At 43.5% G+C, this 17,118-nt stretch overlaps 1 protein-coding gene across 1 annotated transcript; it reads left to right on the plus strand.

Annotated features, from left to right (window-relative positions):
* The first annotated feature begins 5,203 nt into the window (after nucleotides 1–5,203).
* Znf146 (zinc finger protein 146) lies at nucleotides 5,204–16,851 on the plus strand. Its single transcript, XM_051207418.1, has 3 exons — nucleotides 5,204–5,308; nucleotides 14,327–14,375; nucleotides 14,467–16,851. Exon 3 carries the CDS (start codon nucleotides 15,083–15,085, stop codon nucleotides 15,959–15,961), a length of 879 nt encoding a protein of 292 aa, XP_051063375.1. The 5' UTR covers nucleotides 5,204–5,308; nucleotides 14,327–14,375; nucleotides 14,467–15,082; the 3' UTR covers nucleotides 15,962–16,851.
* Nucleotides 16,852–17,118: the final 267 nt, after the last annotated feature.

A 17,118-nucleotide genomic window follows, 5' to 3' on the forward strand; every position in this document is an offset into this window, starting at 1 on the left:
CAACAGGGTTTGAGGGCTTCCTGGACAATCACCCAGGTTACGGCTATCAGCTGACACATGGTACTGTTAGTCTCACGACCTCCCCAGCCAGAACTGGTCTTACTCACCTGGGTGAGTAAGCATCCATGGCTCTTTCCCAAGAAATGAAGCATGACCTAAATTTCTAACTCTGCGCTCTGGAAAGATGTTCAGTGGTTAAGAGCACTGGTTGCTTGTCTAGAGGACCCAGGTTCAATTCCTAGCACTCACACGGTGGCTCACAGTTGTTTGTAACTCTAGTTCTAAAGGATCTGACACCCTTACAAGGACATACGTGCAGACAAAACACCAATGCACATTAAATCAACAACAGCAACAGACATTGCATTTCAAACTCTAGGTAGGCATGGTGGTGCATGTCTTTAATCATAGCACTGGGGGTGGGTAGAGGCAAACGGATCTCTGTGAGCTCAAGGCCAGCCTGGTCTATAGAGTGAGTTCCAGGACTACCCTGTCTTAAACAAACAATCCAAAATATAAGATAAAATAAAACCAAACTCTGGGGCTGGTAGGATGGCTCAGCGGGGTTAAGGCATTTGTTGCCAAGCCTGACAACCTGAGTTTGATTCCTGGGACCCACTTGGCAGAAGGAGAGATGCAACTCCTGCAAGTCCTCTGACCTCCACATGTAAGCAGAAGAGGCTGCCATTGATCCCTATCATAAATAAACAAATGTAACAAAGAATTAGAAAGAAAGATGAGCCGAACCCTGCCCCTTGGTCAACAAAGAATCAGAGTAGTAACAGTATTTATTGTTATTAATATTTATTGAGTGTGCCTACCCAGACAAGTGATGGACCAGCCTGACTCCACCTTAAGATTGAAAGCCAACTTGTTACAAGGTCAAAATAAGTTCATTTCTGTTTCCTGTAGAACCTGGGTTTTGACTGGGTCTTGAATTTGACATTTTCTACCTCCACCCTGATAAGATGTTCTGTCAAGTTCCTACATGACCCAAAACCCTCTAGCCTTGCAATTTGGGGTGGGGCTATATAAGGCTTACCTCTTTCCTATGACAATGGTATTTTCCTAAATGAAGCTTTAGGGAGATAATCCTGTCTGACAGAATATAAAGCTAGCACAGCTTGACCAAAGAATTTGGTAATGGCATTTATTCTCTCTCTTTCTCTATTTCTTCTTCTTCTTCTTCTTTTTTTTTTTTTTTTTTTTTTTTTTGGTTTTTCGAGACAGAGTTTCTCCATATTGCTTTGGAGCCTGTCCTGGAACTAGCTCTGTAGACCAGGCTGGCCTTGAACTCACAGACTGCTGGGATTAAAGGCGCTCACCACCACCGCCTGGCATGGCCTTTACTTGTTCAGCAGGGTTAACACGTGCTATAGCCCCATGGAGGTCAGAAGGTAACTTTCAGAAGCAGGCTCTGTCCCCCTAATGTGTGGGTTCCCGTGAAGGCACTCAGGTGTCAGCTTGGCAGCAAGGGCCTTCAGCTGCTAACTCTGATTGTAGGCCCTTGCTTTTTTAAATGGTGCGTGTGGCCCCTCCTTCCCTCCACCGTCATGCACTGTACCCCCGACTCTGCCTCTCGCCAAGTCTCCTCCCAAGAGTTTCAAAGTCAAGCAATTCCTAGCCAAGAAACATAAGTGAAACTGTCTTATTCCTCAATGGAGTTAGATAAAAACTGGTAGCAAAACCAAGTACAAGTCCACGAGAAGGCGTTGGAGGGGAACAAGGCTGGGAGGTAAGGGTGCACAGGATGGCAACACCGAGGGGTTTCACGGAGTCATGATCATGGACCTGACCAGATGGAGGTCAACATTTTTAACTCTGAGACTTGGTCCTGTTTAAATTGGGCTGTGGCTTGTCCAGTAACAAAATGTAGTGTAAGGTGTAAGGTGTATTATTTGGGGCTGGCGCCGTGGCAGGACAAGACCGGGCGGCGGCAGGCGGAAAAACACTACTCGTTACAGATGGCGCCCAACGTGGGGCCCACCAGGTTGCCTAGGGAGGGGTCAAGATGGAGAGTCTGGAGAAAGCAGTATGCCGCCGGCTCCCCGGTAAGAGAAATATATAGATCAGCAGAAATGGGTTAATAATTAAGGCAGAGCTAGCCTGGTCTACAGAACAAGTCCCGGGACAGCCAAGGCTACACAGAGAAACCCTGTTGAGAATGCCACCCGAGTAGCCGGGCACGGTGGCACCCGCCTCTAGTCCCAGCTACTCGGGAGGCTGAGACAGGAGGATCACTTGAGTCCAGGAGTTCTGGGCTATAGTGCGCTATGCCGATCGGGTGTCCGCACTAAGTTTGACATCAATATGGTGACCTTCCCAGGATCGGGGGACCACCAGGTTGCCTAAGGAGGGGTCAAGATGGAGAGTCTGGAGAAAGCAATATGCCGCAGGCTCCCCGGTAAGAGAAATACATAGATCAGCAGAAATGGGTTAATAATTAAGGCAGAGCTAGCCGATAAGAAACAACCGGGCCAACAGCATTGTATCAAATACAGAGTCTCTGTGTATTATTTGGGGCTGGCGTGGCTGGCAGGATAAGACCGGGCTGCCGCAGGTGGAAAAACACTACTCGTTACAATGTAGAACCTTTGGGAAAAAATTGTGTGTGTTGTAAGACCAAAACAAGAAAAATATACCTTGCAGGTTAAGGTTTCTAGTTAAAGAATACATTTCTGTGATAAGTCCTTGCCAGGTAAAGTTTCTATTTGTAATTATGAATAAGTTCCTAGCTAGGAGGTGGCGATACATCTTTAAGTCCAGTGCTCGGGAGGCAGAGTGCAGAGCTTGTTCTAATTAGACAATCCTGGATTTGGTCTTTTCTCCTTGCTTTAACGCAGGGGACCATGACCTAGAATTCCTGACCTTCCTCCCTCTACCTCCAAGTGCTGGGATTATGGGTGTGAACCCAAATGAATGGAGACAACACACAGACACACATGCACACGCAGACACACAAACACACACACACACACAAACACAGACACACACACAAACACACACACACATACACACACACACACACACAGACATACACACACAGAGACACACACACATGATGTAAAGCCTGTCCAGAGGACAGGGAGATGGAGCTGCCCAGTGGAGCAACTCATTTGCAATTTCCCAAAGCCCAAAACCATTCTCTGGGGGAAAATGGAGAACAGATATTCAGTGAGACATTTGCCGGGGAAAGTAGAAGAGAGATGGGTTGAGCCTGTAGCTCAGTGGCAGAGTTCCTCACATATGTGAAGCACTAGAGTCAATTCCTAGAATCTAAAGAGCCAATAAAGAAAATCCCTAGAAATTTCAGACCATTAGTTTTGAGCTGTGGAACTGTGATTGCTTGTTGCATCTCCTGGTTTTGGTGTTTGTGTCGCGGGGCTGTCCCATCGGCCCATCAGGACCCCAGAATTAGGGTCTTACAACACCACAAACAGCACATCAACTCTTTTTTTGGTTTGTTTGTTTTTTCTTTTTTTGAGACAGGGTTTGTCTGTTTAACAGCCATGGGTGTCCTGGAACTAGCTCTGTAAACCAGGTTGGCCTTGAACTCAAGAGATCAGCCTGCCTCTGCCTCCAGAGTGCTGGGAATAAAGGTGTGCACCACCATTTTCTGGCACTCTTCACTTTTTAGAATTTATTTTTTTATCTTTTTGCATATGCACACATATAGGCGTGTGTGTGTGTGTGTGTGTGTGTGTGTGTGTGTGTGTGTGTGTGTGCCATACCAGTTATGTGTAGGGCAGAGTAGAGTCTTGGGTGTTAGTCCGAACCTTCTACCTTGTGGTCTAACTCTGCGACATATTCCAGGCTAGTTTATCTGAGAGCTTTTGGAGAGTCTCTTGTTCTAGAACCCTGTATGAGTGGGGATTACAGAATTACAAACATGTTACAGCAACTGACATTGATGTGGGTTTTTGGGATCCAAACTCACATTCTCATGCTTGTGCCCCAAGAACTTTACCCATTCAGGCATCTTTCCAGCACCCTTTTACCCCGCCCCCCCCCCAAAAGAGTTTGCTTTGCTGTGTATCTCAGACTGGCCTTGATTTTGAGATCCTTCTGCTTCAGGAGTCGAAATGCTGGTATTACAAGTATTACGGGCTCAGCTTCATTCATCCACAGTTAGATGCCTCCATACACAGTTTGCTCACTACTGTGATACAGTCCCTCCTGTTGTCCATTATTAACATCCTTAAAGCCCTCCCTACACAGTCACAATCACACACGGTGGCTCACAGAAAGCTCAGAACTACACCATCCAGCCACAACTGAACATTCACTTTGGAGAGAGTCATTAGCAAAGACATCTGCATACACAGCATCACACTGTCACAAAGTCCTTCCCGCTCCCTTTTCCCCAGGGAACACAGCAAGGATACCCACGCAGTGCTGATACAGAGCCATGGACGCAGAACACTGCACACCATATTTAATTCAGAGACACAAACTCCGGTCTCTGTTATAACTGTATTCAACACCCCCCCCCCAGGAATAAAGACTATCGGGCACATAACACACACTTCCACAACCACAAGATCCTGGTACCATAACACACAGCATCACATATGTTTTCACAGCAGCAATCACATATACATACACCTTGGAGAGAGGTGATTACAACCGCACACTTGTAAACACGCACAAACGGTCACACTGACACAATCAAAACTATATTTAAGATCTTGCAGCCCGTGACTGCTCCCACATGCACAGCCCCGAGGCTCGGGAAACGCCCGGTCCCCGCCCAGGATTCTCAGACTTTTCACCTTCGTGTTTTGTGTAAGGCCAGCACTAGAGTTCACCAAGTTGAGATGCAAAGTCAGCTCGCTATGGACTCTGGGAAGCGTAGTCCAGAGCCACACCAGCCACGGACAAGATGGAGTCCTCTTACTTTGGAGTCTGGCTCAGTCTGTTTCTGAGACGACGCCCGTAAGGTGTCAAAGACGAAGTCCCCACTTCTTCAAACATCCCACCAGGTGTGAGCTTATTTGGGTCCAAGTGATGACAATCTACCCACAAAGAAACCCCAAAATACAAGAAGAGGCGGCCGAGTTTGCGCAAGGGAGACCGGTAAGCAGCCCGCAATGCCCCCTGGGAGGTGTAGTCCACGGCGGGAAAAGCGGGGTTGCCTAGAACAGATGACAGGAGGGCCGGGCTTCGGTGAACAAACCCCGGAGCGTCGCGGAGACTTCTGGGAGTGCTCGCTGGCTCGCTCTCGGAGTGCGCAGACGCAGGGCAGCGAGTGGACATTTTGGTCTTTGTCCGCGGGTCAGCGCGGCCTCGGGGTCCACGTGGCGCCAAAGTAGGAGGTGGGATCTGGGCGTCCTGGGTCGGTGGGGCTGGGGAGGTTGGAGGGGAGGGTTTCCGAGCTTTGGTGGCGCGCCGCGGGGCTCAGGGGTGGGCTCGGAGCCGCGGGCCTTGGAGAGGGACGGGGGTGGGGGATCCGAGCAGCGCTTGGGCGTGTGAGACCGAATCTGACCGCAGAGTCGGACCCGTCGTTTGGAACCGTTGAGTGAATGAGAAACTGGGCGTGCGATTGCGGGTGGCCGTGCTCTGAGGCCGTGCGGGGACCGGTGTCGAAGCGTCACGGCTGCGCCGCAGTTCCCCTGTCGAAAGTGCTGATGGTTATAACGGGGCCATCTTCCCGAAGAGCATCCGTTTTATTTGACTGGAGAGAAGGACCAAGCTAAGGAGGGAAGAATTTTAAAGCAGTGTTTGTTAAGAGTGCGTTTTATAGCAGGCAGTTGAATTTTGTAATATGTTAATAAAAACGTTTAGATTTTAAAAGTCAATTTTTATATTAAAATGCAGTTTATAAATGGACGAAGGATATCGATTACTAATGCAGTTTATGAATGGACGAAGGATATCGATTACTCAGACATGCTCAATTATAAAAAAAAAAAAAAGACTCGTTTGAAATTTTTTTCTTTTGGGGGTGCCTGCCGCAGACTCTCCGTTTCTGATTTTTGAGGTACTTTAATAGAGTTGCCCGGGAAATTCGCATTTCATTTTGAGGAGCGTCATTTCACAGAAAACCCAGGATTGGAGAGTCATGGTTTAGGTTAGGCACAGTTCCTCGTTTCAGGTTATTTTATTTACATGTACTTGTGCGGACATGCTTGCCTGTACTCGTGTGGAGGTGTGAGGACAGTTTTGGAATCGTTCTGTCTTCCCATGGTGTGGGTTTTGGGGTTGAATTCAGGTTGTCAGCCTTGGAAGCAAACGCTTTTACCCGCTGAGCCATCTCACTGGCCCAAGTTCCTCGACTTTTGAAGAAAATGTAGTTGCTGTTCTGGATCGTAGAAGTCCATGAGTCTAGATCTGTGAATTCTGTGGCATATGGAAAAAATACTTCTGCTTGCTATTGCGGTCATTGAAGACATTATCGGCATCGGCCTTCTTTAAATGGTAAAAGTAAAGCAATGGGGTACCTAATTAATATTTGCAAGTCTTTAAGTTTATCTGTGGTAGAGCCCTTACCTTGCATAGGGCACAAGGTCCTGAGTCAGCCCACAGCACCACCAAGAAAATTATAAACAGTGAACTCTCACACTCTAGCTGCTTAACTTTGGGGGATTTCTTTTATTGTTAATGTTTGCTTTTTTTGAGACAGGGTTTGTTCCTGTAAACCAGGCTGGCTTCGAACTCAAATCCTCCTGACTGTGCTCCTTAGTGCTGGGATTACAGGCATGCACCATCATTGCCCAGCTCCTGTCTTTTTAGGTTTTTTTTTTTTTTTTTGAGATTTTATTTTTATGTGTATCTTGCCTGCATGCTTTTGCATTGCACTGCCGGTGTATCGGTCAGAAGAAGGCATCGGATCTCCTGGGACTTGGATTAGATAAAGATACTTTTTTTAAAAAAAATTTTTTGAGACAGGGTTTGTTTCTCTGTGTAATCTCCGTGTTCACTCTGTAGAACAGTCTGGCCTCCGACTCACAGAGTTCCTGCCTGCCTGCCTTTGCCTCCTGGGTGCTGGGAATAAAGGTGTTTGCCATCACTGCAGCTCTACTTTTTTAATCTTTTTTGTTTTGTTTTGTTTTGTTTTTCGAGACAGGGTTTCTCTGTATAGCTTTGGAGCCTGCTCTTATAGACTGGGCTGGTCTTGAACTCAGAGATCAGCCTGCCTCTGCCTCCTGAGTGCTGGGACTAAAGGCCTGTCCCGACCTATTTTTAAATCTTAAAGGGCAGTTGTGCATATATGTGAGAGACAGAGACAGACAGAATCTTAAGTAGCCCAGTCCTGCTTGGATTACAGATTTTTCATCATTCCTGCCTTTGGTGTTTTAAACTCTTGTTTAAAAAGAGGGTCTTAACTATGTAGATCAGGTTGATTTCGACTTTACAGAGGACCACCTTCCTCTGTCTCCCGAGAGCTGGGTTTAACTATTTTTTCCTTTCTTAAAAAAAAAATCAGTATGTTACCAGGGAAACAGGAAGCTCTGGTCCAAAGCTGATCATTATAGGGGAAGGGGGAAGGTACATCTTCAGTGACCTGCAAGTTTGCTAACCCTGACCCTAACAGTTGTACAGGTCATGAAGTTAACTTGACCTTCTGGAAGCAGACCTGGTGTTTAGTTCGTGCTTGGGTAAATGTAAAGTTGTAGTATTAACTGTCTATAAAGATACAAAAGGTAATTTTACTGAAATAATACTGCAGCTCCCATTGTTATTCATTTGTTTGTTGTTTGTAAGGATGTGTTTGCCTGTGTGTTTATATCTGCACCATGTGAGTGCCTGGTGCCCTCTTTGAGCCCAGGAGAGGGTTTTGGATTGGGTCCCCTGGAACTGGAGTGTGGGGTGTGTGTTGTTAGTTGTGAGCTGCTGTGTGGGTGTTCTTCATAGCTAAGCCACCTCAGCGGGTCATATTGTTTATGGCAGAAATTTCTGAAAAAGAAACATGATGTAGAGAAGCAGTTTTGCTGTCTGTGATATAGGGTTTCATGTAGCCTTTGTTGTCGTTTAAGATTTTATTAGTACTGGAGAGGCGAGGCTGAAGCAGGAGGAGCTCCATGTTCTGAGGCTAGCCTAGTGCATGGTGCCGCCACAGAGATATATTCTAACCCTTGATGTTTTTGTATTAACATTCCAATTTTGGCTTATTTGGGTTATAATATATAAAGGCGAGTCTTTTATGCTTTAACTTGAATCGTATCAGGCAGACATTTCATGTGGCTGGTTTACCATTTTTGATTGTATTTTTCAAACCCTTTGTAACCAAAAAGTAATGTGTGGTTTTACTTCAATACAGTGTCTAATAATCATTTAGTGAGTGGTTGACCTATAGCAGTGAATGACCTATAGCTGGCTCAGTCATTTCTAAAATCTGCCTGAAGTGATGTTTTTATTCTATTTTTCCAACTTCTATTTTAATATGTAACTCATTGTTACTCAGGGTCTCCTACATGATAGGCAAGTGCTCTACCCTAAACTGTTATCTCCAGACTGATGCTTTTTCTCTTCTTTTTTACTTTTTTAAGATGCTTAGAGTGCTTGCTGGATTTCTTTCCTTTATTTTTTAACAGTTTATGCGTATGGGTGCTTTGTCTGTTACATATGTTTGTGCAGCTGCGGCACACCTGGTGCAGAGAGCATCATGTCCCTTGGGACTGGACTCGAGATAGTTATGAGTCACTTTGTGGGTGCTGGGAATCAAACCCATGTCTTCTGGAAGATGGACAGCATGTATGCTGGTTCACCAACTTGTGTGCCTGGTGCCTATGAAGGCCAGACGAGGGTGTGGGGTCCTCCTGGAACAGTGTGAGCCACCATGTGGCTGGCCCTTTGGAAGAGTAGCCAGTGATCTTAACTGCTGAGCTGTCTTTCCCATCCCAGTCCTTGTCTTCTTCTAAGCATCACTTTACATTTTAAAGTTGTGTAGTTTTAGCATGTAAAACACCATGACCAAGGCAATTTGTAAAGAATGTGTTTAGTCTGGCTTATGGTTCATGATGGCAGAGCAAAGGGAAGGCTGAAAACTCACATTTTAATCCACAATCGGAGTCTCTTGAACCCTCAGACCCTCCCCTAGTGATACTCCTCCTTATCAAGACGGCATCTCCTAATCCTTCCTAATTCTACCACCTGGGGACCAGTTATTCAAATATATGAACCCATGAAGGCTATTTTCATTCCAACTACCACGGGATGTTTTAATCTACTGCGTTGATTCTGTTTATGCTTAGTCAGTGAACATTGATGCAGCTGATTTACCGTATTTTCACTTTTTGAGATTGGGTCACCCTGTATAACTTTGCAGACCAGACTGGCCTTGAACTTGTGTCCTTTGGGTGCTTAGATTCCAGGTTTGTGCCACCATGCCCAGCAGTGTATGCCTCTCACTCTGATTTCCTGCCCTGTGTTCCTAAAAGATGGTATAACATGTTCACTTTGTCAGTAGATGCAGGCATAGAGGCAGAGCTCATCAGCTACCTGAGGAGTTCCTTCATGTTTTAACACTGTGACTCAGGTAAAACTGAGTCTTTGGCGTCAACCTAGGGAATGATTTCAGAGTAAGCCAATATGAAACAGAGTCAGGGTGTTTTGTTTTGCTTTGGAGGGGTTGTTTGTTTTTGAGATGGTTTCTCTGTGTAGCCTGGCTGTCCTGGAACTCACTCTGTAGACCAGGCTGGCCTCAATCAGAGTTAGATCCACCTGCCTCCTGCCTCTCAAGTGCTGGAATCAAAGATGGGCGCCACTACCATTTGGCCTATATTCTGTTATTTTGAGAAAATATTTTGATTGCAACATTTTTGCTTTCCCTTTATTGGAACTCTCAAGTGGGACACCCTGCATGGAAGTCAGAGGGCAGCTTGAAGGACTTGGTTCTTCTAGTGCGTGGGTAAGGAAGATTAAGCTCAGTACTTCAGGCTTGGTAGCACGTGCCTTTACTTGAGCCATCTTGCTTGCCCCGGAGTTGGGAGTTTCTTGAAATTTTTCGAGACAGGGTATCGTTTAGCATAGGCTGGCTTTGAACTAGCTATGTAGTAGCTGAGGCTGGTCTCTTGCTGTCTCTACCTCCCAAACTCTGCATTACAGGGGCATACCACCATAACCAGTTGATGTGTTGCTAGGTATTGAACCCAGGGCTTCCTGTATGCTTGGCAGGCAGTCTTCCAACTGAGCCACACGTCCTTATCCTCAGATAGTTTCATTCAGATTTTTAAAAAAAGGTACCCAGGAATGAAGACATCCTAGATGTGTGTGGGCTTGTCAAAGAGTTGCTCTTCATTTTTTCTATGGTAGTCATATAGACCATTTTGGTGAGGGTTAGAGCCATTGTCTTCAAAGGATTGCTTCAAAGGATTGCTAAGGAACCTCAGGGTATTTATTGAGGTACACCTGACAGGGTGTAAAACTCACAGGGATGCAGTAATTTAGGATAACTTCTGTTAAAAAAGTAAGTTAATAGTCTGATTTAAGATCCCCAGAAAATGTTTGGGAGAGGAATGCATCCCTACCCAAGGTTATATACTTTCAGGCCTTAAGGTTTAAGGTTGGTTATTGTTATTTTATAGAAACTATTGAGGGGCTGGGTAGCTGCTTCATGTTAGTGAGTGCCTGACATGCAAGCCTGAGGACCTTAATTCAGATCCCCAGAACCCACAAAATAAGCCAGTGGTACACTTAGGCCGTTCCTGTCTCAGACCCCTGAGAAGCTAGAATTATAGGCTTAATTTATTTTTCATATAAACTTTAGGATTTGCTTGTCTAGTTCTCGGAGAAGGAGATGTTCCTCCTCCCCAAAATTACTATTGAGATTGTGTTAAGTTTATGAAATAATTTAGAGGAAAGCAGCGTCTTTATAATGTTGGACACTCAGATCTGTGGACATATGCTTTATTCTGATGTCCTTTGGAGTCTTAAGGGTTAAAAATTGTTGCGTGTGCATGGTGTGTAGGTGGGCGCCCAGGTGCCACGGTGAACATGTGAAGGTCAGAGTAAAATCTGTAAAACCGGTTCTCTTTTTGCACATTTATGTAGGTTCTAGATACTCTTTTCTTTTTGTTCTTGTTTTGTTTTTCAGACAGGGTTTCTTTGTGTAGACCAGGCTGGCCTTGAACTCTTAGAGATCCACCTCCTGTGGGCCACACCATTTAGACCGTCCTTAAGATTTTTTTTTCACATAGGTTTTATTTTATTACTATTGTTGTTATTATTTGAGACACAGTCTTAATGTATATACCCCAGACTGATTTTGAATTTATACTCATCCTACTTCAGGCTCCAGATCATATGAGCTTTAAATATTTGAGAAATATCTTATAATGTTTAACTCTTAAAGAGTTGTTTTGCTGGGCAGTGGTGATGCGTGCCTTTAATCATAGCTCTTGGGAGGCAGGCAGGCAGATCTCTAGGAGTTTGAGGACAGCCTGGTTGAGTTCCAGGACAGACTCCAAAACTACAGAGAAACTCTATTTCAAAACCTATTTAAAAAAAAAAAAGGAAAGGTTTTTCTTCTGAGTTACTATAGTAAATGTAGTAATAGTTGTTGGAATATATGAAACCTCATAGTTTCTTTATTAACTTTATTCTTAGCTTAGTATGTTATTGTTTATATTAAATAATATTGAGATGGGGACATCATTGTTTTTATTACATTATAAATAGCTCCTACATTGTCATTTTTAAAGAATTTTCTAGTGCTGGAGATTGATTTCAGAGTTGCTAGACCATACACTGCCTTTGAGCCACATTGGCAGCCACCTGTGTTTGTTTCTCCAAGTCAGGGGTTCTCTGTGTAGCCCTAGCTCTTCTGGAACTTGGTCTGTAGATTAGGCTGGCCTTGAACTCAACTCTGCCTACCGTTGCCTCCCAAGTGCTGGGATTAATGTTTGTGCTCCCACTGCCTTGCAGTGCATGGTTTTCTTGTTCAGTGTGGATCATGATTTGCATCTTAGTTACTTTCCTGTTACCATGAAGAGACTCCAAGACCAAGGCAAGTTATTTAAGAATTCATTTAGTTGGGAGCTTTCTTAATAGTTTCCTAGATTGAGTCGTGGTGGCGAATATGTCTACAAGCAGGCAGGCATGGTGCTGGAGAGCTGAGAGCTTACATGTAATAAATATATGTATATGCATGTGTGTGTGTGTGTGTGTGTGTGTTTAGTTTCTTTTTCAAAACTATGCCCGTTGGTGTTTTTCCTGCATGAGGGTGTTGGGAGTTAATTTGATAGACAGTGCTGAGCCCTAAGAGCTTATTATATCTTATCCACAAGATGTAGGCAGAGAGGGATCAAGACTGGGCCTGGTGTGGGCTTTTGAAACCTCAGAATCCATGCCCAGTGATGACACAGTGACACCCCTCCAGCACTCACCAGAGCAGCAGTTGCTCTTAACTGCTGAGCCACACGAACCCTATATGTATGTGCTTTGTTTTGATTGTGTGTTTGTGCAGTTGTGTGCAATACGTGTATGGAGGTCAGGACCACTTGATGAAGTTGGTCCCTCCTGAGCCAGCCATCTTATCAGCCTTCATATTTCTTGGTCATTTCATGCCATTCTGAGTTCCATTTAATTCAGTGATAGCATATTACTTTCTGAAAACATAATTCTATTATGATTATGTCATGAGTTACATGATTATATTATAAAATGATTATGAAAAATGTCATAGTATCTAGAGAATCAGGAGTTCAAGTCCATCTTGAGATATGAGATTCTATGTCAATAAAACCAAAACTGTAACTTTGTTTTTTTTTATAAAAGATTATAGTCATAAGTTATATGTATGTAGCTTATTAATTGTTCAAGTACCAAGTGGGCCCTTTGAAATTAGATACAGTGTTGCAGACCTGAATTGGGAAGGCAGGGACTGAAGGGTCCAGAGGTCAAGGCCAGCCCCTACTACATAGCCAAGTTAGAAGTCATCTTTGGCTACAAGAGAGCCTGCCTCCCCTACCCCTACAAAATTTGCTGGTTTTGATGACACATGTCCATATAGTGTGAGACAGAGGCAAAAGTATCCATGCAAGTTCAAGGCCACCATGGTCTACATAGCAAGTTTTATATCAGTCACAACTTCATGGCCAAGAAAGACCCCATCTCAGAATAAAATAACAACACACAGAAACAAAGATAGTTTTTTTATGAGTACATTTTTTAATGAAAATATAATTAGATACTTCTTTCCTTTCTCCAGCCCCTCCCATTTCTTCCCCCTGTTCCCTCCCAGATTCATGGTCTCTTTTTCTTGTGTGTGTGTGTGTGTGTGTGTATGCATCCGTGTGTGCACGCATGTGCGCGCACTCAGCCCATTTATACTGTGACTTGTATGTATATGACTTCAGGGATGGCCAGTTGGATTTAGGTAACCAATGAGAGGGCTTATCCCTGAGGAAGATTATTATTCCTCTTCTCAGTATTCCTTAGTTGCCTATAGTTCTTTGTTTAGGGTGGGGTCAGATGAGATTTTTCCCTTTTGTGTTAGCATGTTGGTGTTTTACTTGTTCAAGTCCTATTTAGGCAGCCTTGGTTGGGTATGAAAGGTAAAGCTTCCCTGTCATTTCTAGGAGACACAATCTTTTTTTTTTTTTTTTTCCTAATGTGAATTGGTGTTTTGCCTGCATGCATATCTGTGTGTGAGTGTTGGATTCCTGGAACTAGAGTTGCAGACAGTTGTGAGCTGCCAATGGGTGCTGGGAGTTGAACCCAGTTCCTCTGGAAGAACAGCCAGTACTCTTAACCTCTGAGCCATCTCTAGGAGACACAATCTTACAGCAGTTTTTCTGATCCTCTGATTCTTACCATCTTCCATGATGTTCCTGAGCCTTAGGTGCAAGAGTTGTTTATATTGGGGCCAGGCATTCCATGACCAATTGTTCTCTGCACATTTGGCCAGTTGTGGTTTTCTGTGATGGTCTCTGTCTTTTGTAAAAAGAAGTTTATTTGATGATGGATGAGAGCCACACTTAACTGTGGCTATAAGGGTAAGTGTTTAGAGTATAGTTAGGGACTGGGCTGATTAGTAAAGTGGCAGTAGTAGGTTTTCTTCTTAGGACCCTAGGTAGTTGGCCAGGTTTGCATTAGACATTATTTTCCTCCTGTTGAGCATGCCTGAAGTTCAGTTAGACAGCTGTTAGTTACTACCAAGGTATCTTGCCATGTTGGTTGTTAGAATTCATTGTGTCAGCTGCATGGGATTATTGGTTACTTCCCTCTCTTGGAAGGTTGCATAGCACCTTCTAATACTGTGCACACTAGCATTAGATAATGGGGAATGTTTAGGTAATGCTAACTCACCTATAGAAAGTACTTGTTGAGTGCTTAATATATAATACCCATGTTCTTCTAAATGATTCTTTGTGATCTGTTGTAGAAGCAACTGAGAAATGACAAGTACATAGAGCTTCATCAAGATCTGCGAGGTCAGTTAAAGCCACCAAAGAAAATGTGCATGCAAGAAAATTGGAATCGTCTTTGCTCACAGTCTTCATTTCTCTTCTTTCTGTTTTTCAGAACAGACTTCGCTTTTTAAAAGGCAAACATTTTTCAAAGCTTCAAGTTTGAAACACAATTTAGATTTTAACAGGAAGTTTTATGGGGAAGAATCATGTGATTTTTGTAGAGTTTGGAAATCCTCTACCATAGCTTTCTCCTCCTGGTAAGAATATCTTACAAGAGGCAGTGTGGAAATGCCTGCAGCTTAAACACTGCCCCATTTGTTAGTGGAGCATGCGGACTAGAGTAAAAGCCTATGAATTTACTCAAATGCCACATCTCATTGAACATAGAAGTCATGCTGAGAGGAAGCCTGGTGTTTCTAAGGAATATTGAAAAGCCTTTAGCTAGATGACAGATCTCTCAACATCAGAAAATTCATGCTGGAGGAAAGCAAGTGAAATTTGCAAAAGCAACATTGACCATTAGAAAACTTGCACTGGGAAGAAAGGTTTATACTGATAAAGGTCTCTTAAGCATTGTTCTGTACTTTGCATTTGTATGAGAGGTCAGACACAGAAGCCTTGGAACTATAAGAAATGTGGAAATATCCCCAACCAAAAGTAACCCCTCAGTTCTCAAAGATTTCGTAATTGGAGATAAACCTTGTGAATGTGATAAAGCTTCCATTCAGATGTCACACCTCAGTCAGCAGAGAATTTTAAGTGGGGGAAGCCCCTTTGCCTGTAAGGTATGTGGGAAACTCTTTAGCCACAAATCAAATCTTACAGAGCACGAGCATTTTCACAATAGAGAGAAACCTTTTGAATGTAATGAGTGTGGAAAAGCCTTTAGCCAGAAGCAGTATGTCATTAAGCATCAGAACACTCATACTGGAGAGAAGCTTTTTGAGTGTAATGATTGTGGAAAGTCCTTTAGCCAGAAGGAAAACTTGCTTACCCATCAGAAAATTCACACCGGAGAGAAACCTTTCGAGTGCAAAGATTGTGGGAAAGCTTTCATTCAGAAGTCAAACCTCATCCGACATCAGAGAACTCACACAGGAGAGAAACCCTTCATATGTAAGGAGTGTGGAAAAACCTTTAGTGGCAAATCAAATCTCACTGAGCATGAGAAAATTCATATTGGTGAGAAACCTTTTAAATGTAATGAATGTGGGACAGCTTTTGGCCAGAAAAAGTACCTCATAAAGCATCAAAACATTCACACTGGAGAAAAACCCTATGAATGCAACGAATGTGGGAAAGCCTTTTCTCAGCGAACATCACTTATTGTGCATGTGAGAATTCATTCAGGTGATAAACCCTATGAATGCAACGTATGTGGGAAAGCCTTCTCTCAGAGCTCATCTCTAACAGTGCATGTGAGGAGCCATACCGGTGAGAAACCCTATGGCTGCAATGAATGCGGGAAGGCCTTTTCTCAGTTCTCAACCCTGGCCCTGCATTTGAGAATACATACAGGTAAAAAGCCTTACCAGTGTAGTGAGTGTGGGAAGGCTTTCAGCCAGAAGTCACACCACATTAGGCACCAGAAAATCCATACTCATTAAACACTCTGAATGTCTCCATTAAGAGGCTGCGCACCACAGATCAGCCAAACATTTCAGAGAAAATGTCATAACCACCGGAGAATTCATACCGAAGGGGAAGTCTGTATGATCAAAGCCTGCGTTCTAACATAACAGAACGAAACCAATGCTGAGACTTTACAGTTCTCTATAGTTGAGAGTGGAGAAAGGGCTGGCACTGCTATCAGCATAGATCTGGAAGTCTCCGCCAGTCTAATAAGTAAGCTGTAATAGAAGAAACAAAGTAAGTTATATGATCATGCAGTAATATGTAATGTAATTTCAAGAGGATAGCAATTATAGAATAACTATGCATTTACCAAGATGTAGAATATGAAAAGAATTGTTTCAGATGAACATGAAGACTATGTTTGGAGGCAGATTGTTCTCTGAGGAGCAAAGCTACACACCACAAACTATAAACAACACTAAAGGTTAAATATATGGAAACTGAAAGCAGAAATATAAAAACGGTATACATTAAACAAGATTATGACCTTGGGAGTGGGAAAACATTCCTTGTAACATTTGAAATTACTTAGTAATTCTCATGAGTAATTATGCTCGGGCACTTATGTACCAGGACATGTGTCATTTAGAGTAGCCAAATATTAGAATTGATACCTTGTTAGGAATGAAATGAGAAGTTTTTAGGTGGACTATTACCTAGACATCTGGCAGATGCAACAAATGAGGTGTGTGTCGCTGGAAGGATTCTGGAAGTGATGTGGGGGGACTCAAGTTGCAGAATGATGCTTATAGTACAGTGACCCTGTCAAGCTAAAATCTCCTTCTTGAAACTCAGCTAATCATGGTATAAATGCATATATGTGTGTAAATGAGATGCACAGAAGGGTGCAAACCAACTCCTGAGGGAGAGGGAAGGGGAGGGAGCGAGGGGGAGGGAGGGGGAGGGAAGGGCCTCAGCTTTTTATATAAGTTCATTCTCTTAAAGACTGCAAATAAATATATGAAGATACTGGCTTACTTTCAGTTGTGTTATATGGATATCATGTCTTATTTTTTGTACTTTTCTGTATTTTTCAAGATAAGGATGGAGGTAAAGGTGGGAACTCTGTACCTGTAGAAATGTTATAGTTGATTGATTCCCTATCAAATACCAAGCTTTTATAGAAGAT

This window comes from Phodopus roborovskii, unplaced genomic scaffold (genome assembly GCF_943737965.1).
Source record: "Phodopus roborovskii unplaced genomic scaffold, PHOROB, whole genome shotgun sequence".
Lineage (NCBI taxonomy): Eukaryota > Metazoa > Chordata > Mammalia > Rodentia > Cricetidae > Phodopus > Phodopus roborovskii.

Bases quoted from the DNA above. Each gene is read 5' to 3' on its own strand.
- Znf146 (XM_051207418.1), top strand. From the start codon at position 15,083: ATGTCACACCTCAGTCAGCAGAGAATTTTAAGTGGGGGAAGCCCCTTT.